The sequence below is a fragment of the Anastrepha obliqua genome, chromosome 4, assembly GCF_027943255.1.
Source record: "Anastrepha obliqua isolate idAnaObli1 chromosome 4, idAnaObli1_1.0, whole genome shotgun sequence".
NCBI lineage: Eukaryota > Metazoa > Arthropoda > Insecta > Diptera > Tephritidae > Anastrepha > Anastrepha obliqua.
In genome coordinates, this window is record NC_072895.1 from 61,540,159 (window position 1) to 61,563,020 (window position 22,862).

The following is a 22,862-nucleotide window of genomic DNA, read 5'->3' on the forward strand; positions in this document are numbered from 1 at the left end:
CTTCATTTTGGCACATGCCTTGAAGGAATATGCAATTATAACTTTTCTGTACAGCCCACCTAGTAAATGCAAGAAAATTTCCATTAAAACTTGCGAAACAATAATTTTCTGTGCGCCTCTGAATCAGTGTAAACATCTCTCAAAGAAAATCCTCAGATGAACAGTTTAGTCAGCAAAATGTTTAGTAGCCCCACCAATGTTAGCAGTAGCAGCAGCAGCAGCAGAAGCAGCAGTAGCATCAAAGCCAACAGAGAAAGAAATGAAGTATGTACCAACAGAAGGCAGCATCCAGTTGAGTTTATTGTCTCCATGGGAGTGGATAATGTGCTTTCTCTGTACTCTCTCACGCGAAGCAACGCATTTAGTGCTTTTTGGGGCTTGGCAGCCTAAAAGCGGGACAAATTCGGTTCTAAGGCTGTACATATAAGGCAAATGATTTACGTGCAATGCAAAAAGAAGCATAGTTCGTGTTTAATTTTTTAATACATTGTTAAATTATCACTAATAGAAAATACAATTACGGGTAAAATCTAATCTAAAGAGAAACAGCTACTGCGATAATTAATTAAAAAGTGAGTGCAACCGTTTTTTGTTAAATCAGGAATAAGTATAAACTTCTTTTAAGCAAAAATTTGAATTTATAGTGAATTCAAGATGCGAATACATTTCTGTTTGGAAATGAAAATTGTTTGAGTTTAGAACTGGATTTTGAGCAGAAATTATACAATTTTTGTGTTGAGATACATTGACTAAGTTTTCCACTTAAAACAGTAAAGAAAAATGTGATTATTTTATGTAGCGTATATACATATATGTTGGTACATGTGTATATGCCTATGATCTCATAAAATATGTCAGAGCTCAATACGTTGATGCCCTATTTCGGCTTAAGAACACACATACAGATATGTTTGTACATATATATATACAGTTGCGAACATTGAAATCCGGGCCGGTATACGACGGTACTCAAAGCGAATTTGGATCCGGCAGGAAAAAGTGCTTAATATTCATAAATAAAATACTTGGACTTACTTTTCGTGAAAATTATGTGTGAATGTAGTTGGGAAAGGCTAAGACAAGTTAAGATATGTATGTAATCTCAGGAAACTTTACTTTGATTTACAAAAATTGAGTATATGGGAGATGACTGCAAAAATTTGGTTTAGCCATTGCTGAGTTTTTTTGCAAACCACTGATAGGACCGGAAAGCTTATGAGGAAAACCTACTTTGGCGCCGTCAAAAGGATAATAACATGGGAGGATCGATTATTAGAGCGTACCAGCTTAAACGAGTAGTAGGATTGTTTCAAAACTTGTGTGGGGCCTTAGCAAAGAGTTTATACAAAACGTTGTTATCAAAAATACATTGATAAGCGTGTCTCGAGGACTTCAAGATGCTCGGTGAACCGTCGAAAAACCACTTTTTAATACAAATATGCGTCAAAATCTACCAAGAACACCAAAATTAGACTCAGGTCATTTGACACAAACTCATATTTTCAAGTGATTCAAAGATCAGAATTTGAATAGGAAAAATCGAGAAGCGTTTCAGCGAAAAGTGTGTTCAAAAGCGGGTTAAGCAGATTAAATTAGATTTCCTAGGTTAACTGACTGTTAAAAAGTGTAAAAACGCAAAATGCAATACCTTCAATTGAAGTGCACTCTTCGCAATAGACGCCATAATTTTCCAGAACATCTCTGTGCACAGTTATTGTGTCAAGAGAGTAAGCATTTTTTTTAGTTTCGGAAAAAGCGATTAGCACAGGGTGTCAAATAAGGTGAATAGAGCAAATGTTGCAAGAAAATAATTTACCTTATTGCTAGAAATTCGCTCACTACTCTTGATCAATTGATTGATTTTTAGATCATCTGTAGCACCAATCTTAAATTCAACTAACGAAGACTTGAAAATGCGGTCAAAATGCGATACGCACTTTCATTTCAGGTATATTTTTAGACTGTTTCTTATTATTTTAATTAAGTTTTGCGTATATTAACTAAAATGGCGCAATAACTAAAGATCCATACATCCAAATGTCTGCTTATTTCACAGTATGGAAATACTAGACTAATATACCGCATTCAAAAACTTTGCAAGAGATGGCGATAAAAATATTTTTTTTTATAAAAAGTTAAGGAGTTTTGCAGTACAGTAACTTTAGAAATTCTTATATTAGAAACAAGAAGATGTGTAAAATTCAATATTTATTATTGAAACTAAAAAATATTTTAGGAAAAAATGTAGAGTAGTATTTATGTATGTATGTTAACAAAATATTTTTCCATTAATTCTCTTTGGTAATGCACCAAAAATACATCGAAAGTTAGAAAGAGAAGGTTCAAACATTCGACTGAAAGAATAGCAAAAAAATGACGACTCTTTCAATGTCCGAACTTAATTGTACGGAGCTGTATTTACATACATACATATGTACATGAGTTTCATCCAAGTGATTTGACCTAACTTTTATGAGAACAAACAAACAAAGTGTTTGATACTTGGCATCCGCCGATGTTAATTTATGTATGTGCACGCATACATACGTAAATCTCTGCATGGAGCCATGGATACGCGTACTATCGATTTGCAGAGTATAGAAGTCATATGCAAGCGCAAGTGTATGAGTGTACTTAAAAAAATGTTATTAACAATTGCACCATAAGTCCTGGAACCATCAAATACCACGTACCCACATCCCTACTTATGCATTTTTGGCGTGTAATGAATATGCACACAGTATCCAAACAAGGACGCAGCTTACTCATATTATTATTTAGTTTGGTAAAAACCCATTATGTGCTCAAACATACATATGTATACTTGTATGTGTAGTATACTCGTATATTATATTTTATACACAAAGCGCATGTTGTCACATAAAATCAAAAAATTTGTGTGGTTTTGCATTAAGGGAAACAAAGACGCTTTCTCAACAAGTCAACTTAAGTACTTGTGTTTTTGAGAGGTAATGCATGCTGACACACACAGACAAACAACCTAAGAGCGTATGCCGACAAATTCCTTTTAAATATCCCTGCCCACGTCATGGGCGTAGGCTGCGTATTGGTGTGTTGGAGAAAATGAGAAATAGGAAAGGAAAAATAGGGCAAAAATAATCTTCATATAACTGGAAAAATTTGTATGAGTATACAAAATTACGTCTTAGCGGTTCTAGGTTAAATGTGATACACAATTAATTTACTATACAGTGACTCAAATGCTTAATCGTACATACTTACTATTCAGCTTTAAAACAGAACTTTGGAACTGTGAATTAATTCTTCTTCTTAGTTGGCGCGATAACCGCTTACGCGATTGTGGCCGAGTTTAACTAAGCGCGCCAGTCGTTTCTTTCTCGTGCTAACCGGCGCCAATTGGACATACCAAGTGAAGCCAAGTCCTTCTCCACCTGATCTTTCCAACGCAGAGGAGGCCTTCCTCTTCATCTGCTACCACCAGCTGGTACCGCATCGAATACTTTCAGAGCCGGAGCGTTTGTATCAATTCGGCCGACATGACCCAGCCAACGTAGCCGCTGGATCTTTATTCGCTGCGCTATGTCTAGGTCGTCGTAGAGCTCATACAGCTCATCTTTCATCGCCTGCAATATTCGCCATTGCCAACGTGCAAAGGTCCAAAAATCTTGCGCAGATTCTATCTATGAAATTCAAATAATTACAATGGCATAATAATAAATAACAGAACGTACAACTAATATATAACATAAGTTGTCACTCGGGGGTATAATTATAATTATGAAAAGATTATTTTGGCACATCGTAAAATTTGTATAGACGGGACAGGTACTAATAACGTGCTGAATATTTCTGGGATATCCAAGTAACAAGCAGCATAAGCAGACAAGCAGTAGAAGTTAGTTTTTTAAAAGGCCTTGCATTTAATTAAGGAGCCCTCCTCCCCTTGCACGAAAGATCAAACTCATAGCATAAGCAGACAAGTCTTCACTGAAATAGTTGATGTAGATTTTTTCGTTTAGTTCTTCTATTAAATGTTCCCTCAAGGAAGTAGAAGAAAATACAGTTAGAGGCTCCATATTTAAAGTTTGCGGCAAGTACTTCCATTTTTTAACCCAGTGTACGCCAAGGCGCACAAGTTCTTTAGCAAGGATATGCGGAAGTCTGTCACTTGGTAGAGAAAAACAGTGCAAAACATAATACAGTCTGTGTCAGAAAAAAGAAACCGCGATTATTCATGAAGTTTAAAAAATAAATATATTTAACATTTTTTTTACATGAAAATATGTACAAAACTACGAGTCGCAATTACTCAATAAGCCGTGTATTCTTCATCGTTGTCGAGTATAGCCGGACATCTTTTTCATGCTTTGGACCAGCTTGTCTGCGTAGCTCGTCGACAAACAGGACTAGATTTTGTGAACTTGACGCACGAGTTACTCTAAATCATGGACCTTCCGCCAAAATGCATTTTCATAGTTCTCCACACATTTTTAATGGGGTTGGCGTCTGGGGACTGGGAAGGCCAGTCCAATACTGTGACGCCATTTTCTTGTTTCTCAATGTGTTTTTCTTGACACAGACTGTACATATGAGCTCTGAGATTATGCAAATATTGCGGAAATAGATTAGTTTCAATGTGGATCATGGAACTCGGCGTGTTTGCAGGCAAAAATATCATTAATAAAGAAACGCAGTCTCTCTATTGGCTCATATTTTCTGCACTCCAAAGTTCCAATGCATCATACGGCAATGATGGCGACATGGCAGCTCATTAAAATGAACGTACAACAACAAGTGTAATGGTATTTTCAAATGTTTATCGAATCGTCTAATTACACTGTACAACATAAAAAAACAGATTCTGACAATAGATTTTGATCGTACGCAAAAACAACTACACGTTACCCTCTTTTGTTTTGACTTATTTCTGGCGTTTAAGTTGAATTTTGATTTATTAAGGACTTATAGTAACTACAATTTTAGGACAAATATTTTTTTATACATTTTAAATCGTTATGTCACTCTGTTATGAGTATTTTTTGCGCAGTAAATTAAAAATGAGTACTGTATTGTTTGCCCATGGTTTTTTTGGCGTATAAATGTTAATTTTTTAATGATTAAATTATATTGTCAAATGTCTTCGTCGTCACCCAGACGCCTTAGTGAATTTTAACCATTTATAACCCGTTGAAAACAGAATTGGAAGTAGTTTAGTTTTGCATATAATCTTATACTTAGTATTGCCATAAATTCTCTGAAAAATTCTACAATGCATACGGCGAGCAGAAATTCGAAAAAAAAGTTGCGTTCTTTCTGCTTGTGTTCGTATGCATTGTCCACTCATAAATTATACTCAGTTTCGTGGCGAATTTTGCTTGTTAACAATGGAGTGGGAAGCTAAGGCAAATCGCATTGCAGTGATTGTATTACGTAAATGTGGTGAAAGTGCAAGTGAGATTCACGAATTGCCGAAAAAACTTAATATTTCGCGAATGTTTATTTGCCGCACGATCAATCGTTTTTCTCAAATGTCTGAAGTGACAGACAGTAAAAGAAGTGGTCGTCCTCGCGAACCAGTGTAGCCATAAAAGGCGTTCGAGAAAGAACTCGCAGAAATCCCCTTAGAAAGCAGAAAATCATGTCCGAGAAATGAATGTATCGACCAGATCCATGTCAAGACGAATTAGAGATGATCTCCACATGAAATCCACATGAAAATTGGACTCGACAGAGGTGATACGTGGTCACTGGCCATGAAAATATTATTTTCACACATAAGAAAATTTTTAATGTTGAAGAAGTTTTTAATAATAAAAACGACAAAATCTTTGCTAAAACTTCTAAAGACGCAAAGCGTTCAGCGTGACCACCATCCAGCCTCCAGAATGGTTTGGTGGGCAGTGTCTTGTAAAGGTGTCACATCTTTTCATTTCTGCGAAAAAGCGGTTAAGACCGGGTGTCTTCGGGCCAAGTGTGCCAGGAGGATGTCTTGGAAGGCGTGGTGAAGCAGTTGAGCAGTACTCTCTTCAATGGAGAGCGTTGGATCTTCCAGCAAGATTCCGCTCCAGTTCATAAGGCAAACACCAGCCAGCAGTAGCAAAAAAGGTATTCTTGGGTTCATCGCTGCAGAAGATTGGATGTCTGGAAGTCCAGATCTGAATTGGATTACAGTTTGTGATCAGAATTGTAGAATATGGTCGTCGAAAACCTCACAGAAATGTGAAGTCTCAAACAATCTTTGGTTCGAGCAGCATCGTCAATATCCATGGAAACCGTACGTGCTGCAATAGCTGAAATGCCTAATCGTTTGAAAGCTTGTGTAAAAAAAATGGTGACCATTTCGATTGAAAATTAAAAATGTTTTATTTTTTTAAATAGTTACATGATTAAATAAAACTAACTTCATTAAAAAAAGGATTATAATTTCGTATTTATAACGGAATTAAATTCTTATGGCAGGACTAAGATAATAAAGGGTTATTCAATAGGTGCGCTTCAACTTTTCTCCGATAGAGAGGGCGAACGACGCAATATTTTTTATTTTTCGCTTGTCATTTGTAAACTTTATTAGTATACATTTCATCATGGAACGCTACACACTTGAGCAACGATTGCAAATCGTGCAAATTTTTTATGAAAATAATCGTTCTGTTGCTGCTACTTTAAGAGCATTACGGCCATTTCACGGTCCATTTAACCAGCCGTCCCGTTTTGGGGTTATGTGAAGTCATTGGTCTACAGTAACAAGCCGGCGACGATTTGTGAGCTCAGAGCCAATATTGAACGCGAAATTGCTGGAATTTCGGCCGATTTATGCAAAAGAGTGGTCGAAAATTGGGTTCAACGATTGGACTTCGTAAAACGTGCACGCGGTGGTCATGCAAAAGAAATCGAATTTCATACTTAAATGTACACATATGTTCAAACTCGATAATAAAAAAAAAATTAGTTAAAAAAGTCAAACCGTTTGTGTTTTATTCAAAAAAGTTCAAAAGTTGAAGCGCTCTTACTGAAAAACCCTATACTATACAGTAGGAAGTCAAATAATCATTTAAAATCGTATTCAAAATGAAAGAATGTACAAAAAGGAAATCAAATAACGTTTAAAATCGTATTCAAAATGAATGAATGTACAAAAATTTAAAATGTTTCTTATATTCTACCTTTTTAATCCGATTTCCTTAAGATGTACAAGTATTCACATTTTATATGGCATTGTAAGCTGCTTATTTCGAATGACATATAAAACTTTTTTACTTTAACGAATAAAAATGCATAAAGTTACGAGTAAGTACATGCTTCAACTTATGAAAAAGTGGCTTTTTCAACTCGTGTCTGGACTTTGAGAGTCAATTCAAAATTCGGAGTAAACAGTTGTTTTCTACTTGTCTGAGAAAAAATATGCTATCAAATACTTTTAAGTTTTCATATATTTTTTATTATTATTATTTTATTTTTTTTATTATTATTATTTATTATTTTTTATTTCACTAGGCCAAAGAAAAACTATATTCGAAAATTTGTTTCTTACACAGTGTAATATTAAATTGACAAATATAGTGAATTGTAAATAGAACTTTTTCTGAAATGTTTTATTTATCAAATACTTTAAGGTTTATATATATGCACATTTTTAACTTGAAATAAAATAGTAACAATAAATTTTTTTTTATTAAAAAGTAGGGAAATTTGATGTTTTCCTTTTAAAAAATAGTCATTAGAGTAAACTTCGCAATGTTACGCTTTATAGCGGAGAGTTTTGATCAAAATGATCATCAACAAACAAAAAACCATAAACATAAATTTACTTCCAAAAAAATTTAACAAAATAAAATTAATTAAATAGTAACTAAAATTTAAAAAAAAGTAAGCTCAAAAACCAAATTAAAGGTTTACTTCCATGAAACATTATCTTCAGAATTGCCCGTAGAATACCTCGCCGCCAAAACAAAAGAATTTTAAGACCTAATTGACTCGCCCTGATATACATTTAAGCCTTGAAATCCGACGGAGAATCCCTCTTGCCAACAAGTGCTGGTTTGGACTAAGTAGGCTGATGGATAGTAAAGTCCTCTCTCGATGAACAAAACTAAGGGTCTCATCATGCCCGTCCTATCGCATGGCGCAGAAGCTTGAACAATGACAATATTCGATGAGACGTCCCTTGGAGTGTTTGAGAGCAAGATTCTGCGGAAGATTTTTGGACCTTTGCACATTGGTGATGGCGAGTATCGTAGTCGGCTGAAGTGAGCTGTATGACATTTACGACGACATAGACATAGCGCAGCGAATAAAGATTAACCGGCTTCGTTGGCTGGGTCATGTCGTCCGAATGGACACAAACGCTTCGGCTCTGAAAGTATTCGACACAGTACTAGCTGGTGGTAGCAAAGGAAGAGGAAGACTTCCTCTGTGTTGGAAAGATCAGGTGTGGAAGGACTCGGCTTCACTCACTTTAAAAAAGCTAATTGGGCCGGCTTCACGGAATTCACCGAGGACACCTTCGCCGCTCTTCCCATCCCCACTGATGTGCGCGTAGGCGAACGCGCATTCTGCAAGGTGCTCACAGCTGCTGCGGCTCGCTTCATTCCAGCTGGAAGCTATAAGGACATTCGTCCTCATTTCCGAGCCGAAGCAGCCAGTTTAGCAAATGAGCGTCACCACCTACGCCAGGCCGATCCCGGTGATCCCCGCATAAGAGATCTCAATTTGGAGATCCGGCAACTGGTAAATCAGCATAAGCGGACTAAATGGGTTGAGCACCTGAAGACCTGCAACCTCACCTCTGGGGTGAGTAAGCTCTGGTCCACCGTTAGGTCCCTGTCAAACCCGACGAAGCACAACGACAAGGTGGCTATCACCTTCAACGGTTGCACTTCGTCGGACCCGAAGAGATGCGCGAGCTATTTTAGCCGGATTTTCATACTGCATCCTCCGAGCGACAGAACCAAACGTCGTGCTACCAGAAGGCTGCTTTCTCCGGTGATGAGGTTCAGGGGGCCATCAACAAGTCGAAATCGTCGAAAGCCATTGGCCCTGACGGTTTAAATGCGCTGATGCTGAAGCATCGGGGACCCCTGGGAGTAGGATTCCTCACAAGGGTCTTCAATCTGTTCCTGGCTACTCTCATCATCCCTGACAAGTGGAAAGCAGGGAGAGTGGTCCCACTACTGAAAGCTGGGAAACCCGCCAACCAAGGGGAGTCTTATCGGCCGATAACTCTCCTTTCCCCAGTAGTGAAGACACTTGAAGCCCTCCTACTCCCACTCTACACGAAACACCTGGCCCCAGCCCCACATCAGCACGGTTTCCGACGAGTGCACAGCACCACCACTGCACTCACCGCCATAAACGCCCAGATAAATCGCGGGCTTAACCAAAACCGCCCCTGCGAGAGGACTGTCCTAGTAGTGTTGGACCTGAAGAAGGCTTTCGATACAGTCAGCCATTCCACGCTACTAGATGATATTTATCAGTCGACACTCCCGCCAGGGCTGAAGAGGTGGTCCGCAAACTATCTGAGCGGTCGGCACTCGTCAGTGATATTTCGAGATCAAACTTCAAAGGAGAGAAAGATTAAGCAAGGTGTACCGCAGGGTGGTGTCCTTTCTCCCTTGCTGTTCAATTTCTACATCTCGAAGCTCCCCCAACCACCAGCGGGAGTTTCCCTGATCTCATACGCTGACGACTGCACGATAATGGCGTCGGGCAATGACATTGATGGCCTGTGTTCCAAAGTGAACAACTACCTCACCGACCTTTCTCGCTTTTTCACTGCGAGGAATCTCCAACTTTCCTCCACCAAGTCCACGGCGACCCTCTTTACCACCTGGACAAAGGAGGTCAAGCTGTCCCTTAAGGTAAAAGTCGATGATACACCAATTCCGACGGTAAATAACCCCAAAATTTTGGGTGTAACCTTTGACAGCTGCGCACACAACCGCAATTGCCACTAAAGTCCAAAAGCGCAACAAGGTCCTCAAATCGCTGGCCGGCAGCACTTGGGGCAAAGATAAAGAACTGTTGCTTTCGACATTTAAGGCAATTGGCCGGCCGGTTCTAAACTATGCTGCGCCTGTCTGGTCGCCTGGAACTAGTGATTCGCAGTGGACAAAGCTACAGACTTGTCAAAATACCGCCATTCGGACAGCGACCGGGTGGCTCCTGATGTCACCCATCCAACACCTACATAACGAGACACAAATGCTCCCAGTAGTGGAGCACAACAAACTGCTCAGCAAGCAGTTCCTGCTTGGATGTTACCGCAGGTTTCACCCCTGCAGACACCTGCTTGAGCCTGAGCCGCCTCCCAGGCACGTCAGGAGACACCCCCTAGACTACGCTGACGAAATCCAGGACAAAACTACCGCAACCTACTGGACCGGACAGTATTTAGACAGTCAATAAACGACATTCACCGGGAGACCGTTACCACCTTCATGAACTCCCGTCCTGTGAATGCCGTAATCGGAGTCCAACCACCACCTACTCCAGCTTCCCCGTGAGACTCGTGTAACACTGGCACAACTACGTTCTGGGTACTGTAGCAGGTTAAACTCCTACATATCCAGAATCGACCCCGACATACCAAACACATGTCCGGCATGTGAAGGTACCCCGCGCGACACTAACCACCTCTTCACATGCCCCCTTAAACCGACTCATCTAACCCCCCTCTCCCTCTGGACTCAACCTGTCGAAACAGCATGTTTCCTGGGCCTACCCCTAGATGAGCTAGACGAAGACGACCGATGATATGCCTACACTGACAGGGCCGCCTATGCTGTTAAAACAACAACAACAACAACGGACGCACTTTGTTAAACTCGACCAAAATCACGTAAGCGGTTATCGCACCAATTAAGAAGAAGAAGAATATACCGTTTCCCCGACAGTCAGTTCTACGTTACCGAAACGACCCGGATTTATATCCGATCAGGGACTATCATTCCAGCAGCATTCCCCGTATGTAAGTACGGGGAATGTTTATGCTGCTACAACAACAACAACAACAATATACATTTATAGATCACATTTATCTATTTTTTATTTGAATATTTATAAAAACGAAGAGCCAATTTTATTGTACAATTTTAAAATTGTAACCTCGTTCCCTTTCTAAGAAAATTTTCCAATAAGTTATTTTTGTGGGAGGCTATACACCACAAATTGGAGAAGTAGCTTATTAGAGATTCATATATTTAACCCAAAAAAATTGACAGCGGCACAAAACCAAATTTTGATTTATTTAAGCTTTAATAGTATTAGTGTAAAAACAGTATAAAAATTGCTTACAAAATCGTTTGAATGTACATATAAAAAATTCAATACTAACTAACCAAAAGCCATATGTACCAATTGACTTTGGACTGTCTTACCTTGAAAACTTAATTAAGAAAATCTTCGCCATAAACTTGTATCAATGCAATGTTGCTATCTTGTGGAAGTTTAATTGTATTCACATCGCATTCATTTAGGTAAACCGCGCCGAGGTAGGCAGTGTCTTTCGCTTCTTCACTTCGCCGATATAGCACGCCGATATCCTTCACTTGAATCGCGCCATCAAACGCCACTACATAATAACGCACACGCCAGCCATTCGGCGCATTTTCTGGAATCGCAAATTCTTTAGGTATTTTTGGTGTATCTAGCGTATTTTTTGATAATTCATCATTGTATTTTGGCTTTAATGGGGACACATAACAGCGCCCCTTTTGCAGGCTGGTTGTGTTGAAGTATTCACCCATGAATAGATAGCAATCACGTGCGTTATTTCTAGTGCAGAAACGCAAAATGCAGTCGAAATCCCCATCATTTGGATGAAGTTTGAAAGCGTATGCAAAAACTAAACCTCCACTTTGCAATCTAAAATCGGAAGCGAAGATACGAAAGCTATTATTGTACTGTAATATTCGCAGGCATGACCCGCCATTAAAAGCATCTGAATAGTAGCGTTCGGCGAGTAAATATAGAGGCACTGAAGGTTGCAACGAGCAACGCGATAAATTAAAAAATTGTTCACCATCTCCACCACCACTACCGCTTACGCTGCTCTTTGAATGTCCGTGCACATATGTACACTTTCCCGATCCCAAACAAAAATCCGTATAAAATGGCAACACATTGTAGAGATGTGTGGCTAAATATTCCCATAATGAAAACCAAAATTTTTCGTTGCGTCGTAAAAAAGCATCGTTTACGGCATCATCTCCCAGTGGTTGTTTTATATTGTATCCAAACATTTGTAATGTTTCATATGTCCAAGCTGGCGCAAAAACACCCGTAGAGAAACGTTGACTCACAATGCGTGCCAAAGTTTGTTTACTCTGAAATTTGCCAACTTGACCACGTCCAAAAACATCGATGCCAAAAAAGGCGCGTTGACATTGAGATTGTACGCGCTCACAAATTTCCGTCGTCACCTCGAGACTTTTGTCACTCCAAGCGTAATTGATGAGCATACCATGCGCATTACGAAAAAATCGCACATTTTTAGCATTAACTTCATTTTGCCATTTCAATTCGCCAGTATCTATAATGCTGTCATACCAGAACACCACACCACGTTTCACTTCTTTTTCGATGCTTATACGTAAGCGATCTACGAGGTAACTGAAATGAATGCAGATTTGAAAATCAATTTGAACACAAGGTGATATGTATACTTATACTCACTAAAGGTTTTTCACATTTTCTAGCTTAACGACGCTTTCAACATTAATTAGCCAACCTTCAAAACAATAATGTTTGCATAGTTTCACCATAGCTTCGACAATTTTATCTACCATATCTGTTGACTCCAAAACTTCGTTCAATAATGACGCATGTGCCTTTTCGGTAATGAATGTGCCTATCAAAATATATGTCATAATTACTAAACTATAAAAACCCATCTGCCATTCGTAGGCCCCTCCATTTGTGGAACCACATCAAGACGCATACCACAACATGGAGGAGGAGCTCGGCCAAGCAACCAACAAAGGATGTAGCGCCAATTATACATATATGTATACGTATGCACTTATAAGATTTGCTAATTTTGTTTATACGACTTTACATGCAGTAGCTATTTCAAATATGATTTTGTTAACGATTAAAGAGAGGATTTAAATTGGTCTGTGATCTTCAACAAAAGCGCATATATCTCTATTTGTAAACAAAAATATATGTGCGTATGTACATATACTCGTGTAGATACTTACCCAGAACCCTTACCCCGTGTTTGTGTGCGGCATTTATCCATCCACATGGCGGTATTGTTATATAATTATGACTAAAGTAACAAAAATAGTCAATACCGGCCCAGTGGTAGAAGCGATAGTCATCATACTTTTTTGATGAGTGGAAATGTCTGCATTATAAAAAACAACTTAGTTAATGCAAAATCATTAATTTCAAATATAAAAGTATACTTACCGATCTTCTAGGTAATTACCCATCATATCGTGGCAGACTAGAATTTCACGCCTATTGTGATTTCCAATTGGTTCTCTATAATTGCTCAGCAATTGGAACTGTCTTTGCAGATATATAGGTGGAGCGCGAGGCGCTAATAGTGTTACATATTGCTCCCATTGTATATCTTTACTTCGCAGTTCAAATGCTAATAACTGTTCGTTGGAGTGAATCGCCTCTGCTTCTAGTTGATCTTCAAGAGAAAAATTTTGCATATTGTTTCTAAAGTTTTTAAATTTGTGCGCACATTAAATACCCTTCTTCATATACTGAACGCTTTGCATTGAATGCAAATGTTGTAATGCGATAAACGCATTTTGTGTCAATAATATGTGTAGTGTTTATCAGAAGCTTTAGATAGTTTATACACTCAGTTGCACTTAGGAAGTGTAACTAGAAATTTTATGATTTAGTAATTCTTACACGCGCGATACTAATGTATATATGATACGTATGTACATCCATGTGTAATGCGGCTGCTGAAAGTTTGAACCGAGTAAAAAGCTCTGCCTTATCACTGTTTTAGGAATTTCGCTATATATCGCGACCTTGCAATTTTTTCCCATAAACATGTATTAAAGATACGTTTAAATAATAAATAATGAAAACATATATAGTTGGCCCTAAAGAAGGTAGACTCAAATGTTTGGGTATAACTTAGTTTTCTTTTTTGTTTTTAGGAAATAGATTTTGGGTAAGTCATAAATTCAAGAAATATTTTGTATATTTCTTCTACAGCTTTGAGGAAAATATATTTGGTAAGTCTGGGGGTTATGAGCCCGAGTGAGTCCCATAGCGTACAGCCGGTACAGCCCAACATAACCTAAATCTGTAGCAACATTAAATATAGCAACGAACATTTTTAATAATTATTTTTTTGGAATAACCGACAAATAAGAATTGGACATAGACTACTTACATATGCTCGTGCTTGCTAAATCTTTTGGTTATTCGGTTGAGAAAATGTTGTAGCCGAACGAAAGAATTTTCTTTCATACGCCAGTATAGTTTAATGACATGCAAATATTTAGACCCACATCTATGCACATGCCTGCGGCAATAGCCACAAAGCCAAATAACTGATGTGTGTATTAACACATCAATAAGACTTTCAACCAAGCCTGCCCTTTTTAGTTGCTGTTATAGGAAAACCTAATTTATTATGATTAACAAATTGGCACTCACTGCAGCATTCCGCGCTCCCATCGCATGTTTTCATTTCGCCAATTCGCTTCTTATTTTATTTCTATTTTCATTTACACAATTAGAAAACAAATGTGGGTTTTATACAATTTTTACATAAAAATAAAACAAACTAACAAAAATAAAACTCTTAATCACTAAACACCATAAGTTGTCCATAAGAAACACGGTAAATGAAGTGACAGCAGAAGACAATCAGAATGAAAATAACATCAGCTGACTGGTGATTAGTGGTGAGACATGACAAACTTTTATTGATATTAGTCGTATTCGATAACGGAAAAATTTATTAGCATGAAAATGTACAGGCACATGACTTAAATTCTTGTAAGCAAACATAATTATTTCTTGTCGAATCTGCTGTTTTGTGCACCGGTTTGAAATTTGCAAGCTATATTCAATTATCAACAAGGGCTGCTGATGGCTTATTTTGTTATCGAACACAACTATTGTAGAAATAATCGACACCAACCGCTGTCTATTGAAAAGTGTTTAAAAGGGTATTTCAAAAGACGCGCTTAGATGTTGTTTTAAAATAAAACTTGAATAAGAGTAAATTCTTTCAGGCTTGACTATTTTTATTCAAAATACGGCTCTCAACAAATGTATGTGAAAAAGACTTCATTCAAATGTCCACCATGAGAAATCACGATTTTTGCAATATGTTGTTCTTAAGGGGTAACACTACTGTAGAAATTTCAAAAAATTGATTTTTTTTTTATAAGCTTAAAAAATTCTTTGAACCTTTTAAAATACAGAACAAAAAGTTTTATACGTTACCGAAGTTTATTTCATAAATATTTTAAGCTTTTAACCAAGCGTTAGTGACTGCTACCTAACGACTTCTCCAAATTTCCAAACTTTAAACGCGTTTTTCTCAAAACACGTTTTCTGAAATTGACACGCAGCATAACTCAAACAATTTTAAATATTTTTAATCAGGTTTTTCACTACGTCTGTATAATAACCAGAGAACGTTAAATATAGAGAATTCTCACGAGCTACGAATAGTGTGAATTGTCAAAAATGAAGTGAAACCGCGAACACTATTTCACCTCGCTTAACTCGACAGCGGGGAAGTTCTTAACAGAGCTGATTAGAGTGAATTATGTACAAGTACATTGGCTCTGCTCAGTTTTTGGTTTCTGTATGAAATCAAATTGACGAATGCCGACGGCATTTTGCAAGGCATTTGCTTGTGCATTTTTATGTTCCCTTGGTAAACGAAAATTTATTCAATTTGTATTTTCAAACAAAGGTGATGAAGAAAAATGATTGAAATTATTATATGCGCCAACATTTCAAATCAAAGTAACTTTATATTTTGATTTAATTTACCTCTCACATTTTGGTATGTGCGTTTTAGTAAATTTAAAACTAAACAAATTTGATGAAAATTTTTACTAATATTTTGAGTCGAAATTAATTCATAGCATACAAGTGTTTTGGTATATCGACATACACTTAGCCCACAAAGTCTGCGTTCACCTTAGACTTTTTGCGTGTAATGTGAAAATAAAACATAAATCTATAATTCAAATCAAATTATTGCCATAAGTTTATTCCTTATTTTCTTAAGTTTAAATAACAGAAACAATAATTATATTAATCTTCTCGATATTGATATAACGTGACATAAGTGCCATAACAAAAGAAATAAATAACCAAAAAGTCTGCGTTCAGTTTTACATCAAGTATGAAAAATATGAAAAATATTATCTTAAAAAGAAAATTAATATCTAGTTGGGTAGCCCCGTAGTTTTAAAACTTCCGCCAATCGGTTTGGCATCGAATATACCAACTTCTCTGTCTCTTCTGTTGTAATTTTCTCCCATTCTGTCTGCAGAACATTTCGTAAGGACTCTTTACTAGTTATTACATGCTGTCGTATTTTTTTCTCTAGTAAATCCCAAAGGTGCTCTATGGGGTTGAGGTCGGGTGATTGGGGGGGGGCGTTTTAAGCTGTCTTGGAGCATTATACAATAGCCAAAGTCGTACAACCTCCGCTGTGTGCTTTGGGTCATTGTCTTGTTGAAACCAAAACGTTGATGACAATCCAAGATTTTCTGCACTTTGCTTTAAATTTTGTTTTAAAATATTAAGATACCCCCACCTATCCATTGTGGATTCAATAAAGCTCAGTTTACCCACACCAGCAGCTGCCATACAACCCCACACCATAATGCCACCACCACCATGCTTGACAGTGCCTACAAGGTTTTGTTTTTCCAGCGCTGTTCCTGGTTTCCGCCAAACAATTTGACGTCCTTTAATGCCGAAAATGCAATACTTACTTTCATCTGAAAATATAACTTGTTTCCAGAACTCTGGAGACTTATTTATATAGGCGTTAGCGAACTCAATACGTTTACGCCGATTGACATGTGAAATGTATGGTTTTTTACGGGCTACCCTACCATGATACCCAGCTTTATGTAAAATTTTTCTTGCAGTTTCCGCACAAATTTTTTTATTGAACGTCTGTTGCACGTTTTCAACAATTTTTGTGGACGTAGTTCGCGGATTTGTCTTCGCCATGCATATTATTTTGCGTTCTTCTCGAAAAGATAATTTTTTTGGACGACCATTTCTCGGCTTAGATGTTAAAATCCCAGTTGCTTTAAAATTATTTATAACGCGTTGTACAGAGGAATACGTTCTTCCAACAGTTTGGCCTATTTTTCGAAAGGATTTTCCTTCTTTCCATAATTTGATAATTATTTTTCTTTCTCCAACACTAATTTCTTTTCCTTTTGACTCCATGCTTAAAAATTAATCCTTTCCGTAAACAAGATGCAGCATTGGGTGCGTTAAACAACTGACTAATATGCAAATAATAAAAACTGCGCAATAAAAAGCAAGAAGCATTCTTAAAACTAACGGTATCATTTAAACAAATAAACTGAACGCAGACTTTTTGGCGGTTGTATTTAGTTGTCGCGACATTCAAATGCCGTTATCTCGCATATGCATGCACGAATCTGAACAATTTTTTCACAGTTTTGCAACTGAATATGTAGAGAATAAATAAACGAAAAGCATTGTTTTGTAAAATACATAAGTGCTGTATATTAATATAACATATAATATTTAGTGAGGTGAACGCAGACTTTGTGGGCTAAGTGTATGTACATATTTACATTTGAATATGCATTTTTTGTTCCTTTGGCAAACCAAATCTTTTTCAATTTACATTTTATTACAGGGAATAATAATATGACATTTGTATGTATGCATTTTCTAGATAGTATAAAACTTTAAAATAAATAAAGGAAACAAAGAAACGTATTTGCATATATGGGACAACTAAATTCAATTGCATCTTTATTAAATATATATATGTTGCACGCATATGTGTGCACTGAAGCAACATGACCTACCTCACGAGCATCGCCTTATATTTCATGTAAATAACCTAATGATCAAATTCCTGCCTCACAAAAGCTAAAACAAATTTCTTTTGAATACTCATGTACATATTTGTATGTGCGTATGTACACTTGGTGCCCATATCCCTTCAAACAAATCAAAAAATTCTGTATACAAAACGCTTCCTTACCAGGCACACAGAAAGATGGCATATGCAAATATAAATATTGAATTCAAGCAAAACAATGCTTATTAATATACACATATGCATGTACATACAAGCGCACACACAGGGCATTCGCTTTATTCCTCAAAATGCGTATGTCGTTCAAAGCTAAAATTCTATGCCTAGCGACTACAAGAACAAAATGCAGTCATAGACGCAGGCGTAGCGGTCATCATTCTAGTTGCCATAGCGCTGAACAGTCGCGGCGGCGCCGAACAGTTTCAACTATTGAACTGTGCAACAAAAACTCATCTTCAAAAAATTCATTGATAAATTCGAGCTCATAGTTCTAAGAGCAAGAATTTTCATTCATAAAACGAGCCGCCCATATGCCAATTTTCTCGACAATTCGAAAATAGTCAATATTGGAATATTTCGCGTAGAATTATTTGCCAATATTTGATAAATCTTCAATTTTTGTCAAGTCGAGTGCCCGCGGCATCGTACATATGTATGCAAAAATATATGTATGTAAATATGTCTTTCTAAATGCTCGACAGCCGCAGCTGCTGTGCGTCAAGTGCGCGCATGAGCATACAGTAAGTTGCAGAAGAAAACAAGTAGCTTAAAAAAAAAGGTCTGATTCGGACATTTTAATACTAAGATAAAATTTGGAAAGAATTATTTTATGTTAACTGATAGTAGGCAAATAGTTAATTAGTAGATTACTTTACGTATGTAGTTTTTCAATTGATAAAAAGTGCACAAAACATATGCATATATCTGCAGCTAGAAACTTACTCTGAAATCAGAGCATTTGAAGATGCCTGTAACATTTCAAGCTTACTGTACATACAATGCTGTGCCAATGAATGTGCGCTGCGCCATGAGTGCGCGCTGGATTTCTTGCGAAGTTTTACCGTTTTATCTTGAGCTGTGGCTGGTGAGCACACATACACACAGCATATACATATGCGCAAATGTATATAAATTCACAAATGTATATAAATTCACAAATTTACATTTGCATATGCCATCTTCCTGTGCGCCTGGTAATGAAGCGTTTGCTATAGAGGATTTTGATTCAGTTGAAGGTAATTCAACAAAGTTTTACAGACACCAGACAGACAGACATAACATATGTACATAATTTGGATGATTTGGAGAAATTCAAATATATACAAAGGTCATATTAAAAAGCTACCTAACATTCTTTGCTTCTAATCACCAAGAAATTCTTATCGACTGCTGCTAAATTTACATAATTCAGCCCCTTCCTGTTAATTTTTGTTGAAAAATGTGTCAGTGGTGAATTGTCTTCGCGAGACGAGTACCCCTCGAAAATGAACACTTTCCAGTCATTAAGACTTCTCTATTCATTAACGTTCTCTGTAATAACCTTCTTAAGAGAAGAGCGTAGGGGATTTTCGATCGATTAATTTAAACGATTGTTATAATTATTTAAGTGCCGTTTTTTTAGTCCAAAATAGAGTTTTTTCCTTCAAATGCTTGCTAATTCCACAAAAATAAATATTTTTTAAATCCCCTACGTGTTTCTCTAGCTATTCTTATCTAGATTAAGAAAAAAAATGTTTCTTTGTTCCAGATTAAAATTTGCACCCTCTGTGCTGCGTGCCGCGGAGCTCCTTCAAGAGAAACCACATTACAAAAATGTCTCCAATGCCGCCATTTTGTAAAATTTTTCGATCAAACTTTGTAGTTTTGTATTTTAGTATATAAGTAATAACTTCCCAAATCAGAGTGATTGTTTTCCCTTTCCTTCTATACAAAAAAAATCTTAAAAAATCGTGTTTATTTTACGCGTGTACAGTGGTGTTACCCCTTAAAGATCGACAATCTTCTAAGTTTCAATAACTTATAATGCGTTTACATATAAGTAGATGATCTACTTCTTCGCGCTTAACTCAAAATCCGTAATTAAAAAGCGCGATTTCCCATACAAAATTTCTCTCCCAAGAGATTATAAAATAATTCTAGATAAAACGATACTTTTTGACATACAACGCTGTGTTTTCTGTGTTATCGATAATTGCGAATATAAGGAGAATCATCAAAATAAAAACTTAATTAAATGAATGCCGGTAAAGAAAACAGGTCCGTGAACATAATTCTAATAAAATTTTTGTTATATACATATTTTTAATTAATTATGGATTCATTTTACAGAAAAAAGTGAGTGTCCATAAACGTTTTGTCCTCTTATTATTTATTATAAAATGTAATATAGAATATCCCATGCGCATTGCTGCCATAATTTTTTGCAACCCCAGTAAATGTCGCATACGGATTTCGTCCAACTGTTTATTATTAGCAGCCAATTGCGCAATTAAATTAGCTATTCCTTGTCCTTATATTTTCTTCATATCGTTAATAATAATTAAAGAAACCAAAAACAGCGAAATATTCCACCAAAACCATTTCTATGAAGAAAAACCTCTCAAAGCAGTATTGACAGCTGATTGTCAATTTTGCAGGTAATCTGCCATATGTGAACGGGTAGATTAATTTGGTGGATTTATAAGTGATTAATGTATATGTGAACGTATTATTATTCAAAATATTAACTTAGCATTTTTATTAGCTTTATATAAATATATACATATATACCTGAAACTATTCTAACAATGCAAATTACTTAATAAATCTGTATCTTCTCTCTTTCTTTTTTAGTGCAAAAACTGTAATGTCTAAATTATTATTCAAACTGCGGAATGAACGTTTTCAATATTTCACTAAACCATCTCCTTTAAACAAAGCATTTATAGAACTTACAGAAAATACGCACGAAGAGCAGTCTTCGATTTACATATTAAAAAAAAACGTGATTGCCAGGTAAAAAAGTTTACCGTCAAAATGCCAGCGGGCAGAGTAGCCGGTAAAGCTGGCTATTCTAATCACTACTACAACGGTAAGTGCTTCAGACGCTGAAGAATTTTAAGTATGTATGTTTTTATGTATACTTACATATATTTTTTTAAATTTGTATTTTCATAAAACTCGGCCCGTTCAACTAGGACGATCATATGTTGGCATCAACGAAGAAATTATGTGGGTCAGTATAGGAATGGGTGTAACGATTGCAATACTCATAACAATCGCGTTATGTTATATTGCTCGTGAGAAGTGTCAAAAACGTCAACGAGAATATTATGTGACCGCGTAGTTCCTTTTGTAACCAGCCTGCTAACTACTCCATTACATGATTTTGTTGGTCGCCAAGAATGTAGCTTTTTGCCATAGCTTTCCGAAGAATTATTCATCCCAAATGAAATGTTTAGAATTAAACGATTATATTGCAAAAAGCAGATATTTTAACGTGTGAAAAATAAATGCAACGCACAAGACACTTCACACTTCCGTAAAGTAAAAAGGTATATATTTTACTAACATACATGTGTATGTATGCAGGTACAGAGTTGAAGTATATACCTAATCATATTGGTATGTACATATATGAGTATATATTATATATGTATGTGTCAAAAATTGTATTGTAATGTTATGAAATAGAATTTAAAAAAATATATACTAATTAAAAAAAACTAGGCCCTATATTATATACAATTTAAGACCCAGGATCCTCTAACAAGCCTTTTTTATTGATGTTACCTTACGTAATATAATCAAGGAACATCTCTGCTCAATATACATACATTATTTATCATATGGAAATACCTTATGAAAATAAAAATAAAAAGAAAAACAGGTATTTATGCACTTTAATTGTTGTTGAATTTTGCAAACGGAAAGAAAAAATATAAATATTGATATTGGATTGTTAAACATGGAGAAATTTGTATTTACACTTCAAGAAAACTATAGCATTATTGATCAAGTTATGTGATGTACATTTTATGTAAGTTGTACTCCTGCATGTATTTATTGAAAATCGGTTACTTTTAAGCCTTGCGAATAATAAACAATTATTTAAATGTGTAAGCCATTATTATAATTATTTACTAGATTAATAAACATAATTTATAGTTTTTATTAATAATTTTGGCACCCCACCGTAAGTACATGCGAGTATACACACTTATGCTCATATTAAAATATTTACCGATTAAACTGTTTTTATAAAAATAAGACGCAAATTTAATTTTATGTTAAATCAACTGCACCTTTTCCATTTTTTTAGAAACCGTTACACAAAGAACCCCACTGGTTATGAGTTTTATAATAAAAGTTTGGAGAAAAAAGTTATTTTTTGACAGTTATTTTATTTGAAAAAAAAAAATTGGTTAAGTTTCCTTTTACTCTTTCAGTCAAATAATAAGGGTTAAAATGATATTTATTTTTTTCCGGCAAAAATAAACAAGCTTTCATTTCAGTTTAAGAAAATTTGGTACCAATCGAAATGACTTGACATCAAGATTTAATGACAAAAATATATAATTTGTTGATATTGGGCAATTATGACTCTCCAAACTGACTCCACAAACGGCGTTAAAACTAGCTGTGATTTGATTTCCGTAAAGCTTTTTGACGTGATAACGTCTTATAATTCGATTTAACAGGCTGCACGCACGAAAAAATGTGTCGTTACCTTGCTCATTAGTGTTACCTTGCTCATATGTCGTTACCTTGCTCATTGCCGTTACCTTGAATGAACTGCAAGCGAAAGCGCGGAACGAACGACAAAGCAAACAAAGCAAACGAACGGCAA

At 36.3% G+C, this 22,862-nt stretch overlaps 2 protein-coding genes across 5 annotated transcripts in view; one reads left to right on the plus strand and one right to left on the minus strand.

The window, feature by feature from the left end:
* The window catches only part of LOC129245403 (cytosolic endo-beta-N-acetylglucosaminidase), a 51,981-nt gene extending 37,164 nt beyond the window's left edge, over nucleotides 1-14,817 (minus strand). For 2 of the 4 annotated variants that reach the window (XM_054883532.1, XM_054883531.1), the window contains exons 1-5: nucleotides 14,623-14,817; nucleotides 13,399-13,630; nucleotides 13,185-13,333; nucleotides 12,658-12,832; nucleotides 11,361-12,594 (exon numbers count right to left, since the gene is read on the minus strand). In XM_054883532.1, the coding sequence (XP_054739507.1) occupies nucleotides 11,370-12,594; nucleotides 12,658-12,832; nucleotides 13,185-13,333; nucleotides 13,399-13,630; nucleotides 14,623-14,656 (1,815 nt within the window). In that variant the 5' untranslated portion in view covers nucleotides 14,657-14,817 and the 3' untranslated portion in view covers nucleotides 11,361-11,369. Of the gene's footprint in view, nucleotides 1-11,182; nucleotides 12,595-12,657; nucleotides 12,833-13,184; nucleotides 13,334-13,398; nucleotides 13,631-14,356; nucleotides 14,582-14,622 lie in introns of those variants that run through there. The other 2 variants (XM_054883530.1, XM_054883533.1) reach the window with 2 other exon arrangements.
* LOC129245409 (uncharacterized) lies at nucleotides 241-22,324 on the plus strand. The gene is made up of 3 exons (XM_054883539.1): nucleotides 241-572; nucleotides 20,867-21,104; nucleotides 21,211-22,324. Exons 2-3 carry the CDS (start codon nucleotides 21,050-21,052, stop codon nucleotides 21,357-21,359), a joined length of 204 nt encoding a protein of 67 aa, XP_054739514.1. The 5' UTR covers nucleotides 241-572; nucleotides 20,867-21,049; the 3' UTR covers nucleotides 21,360-22,324.
* Nucleotides 22,325-22,862: the final 538 nt, after the last annotated feature.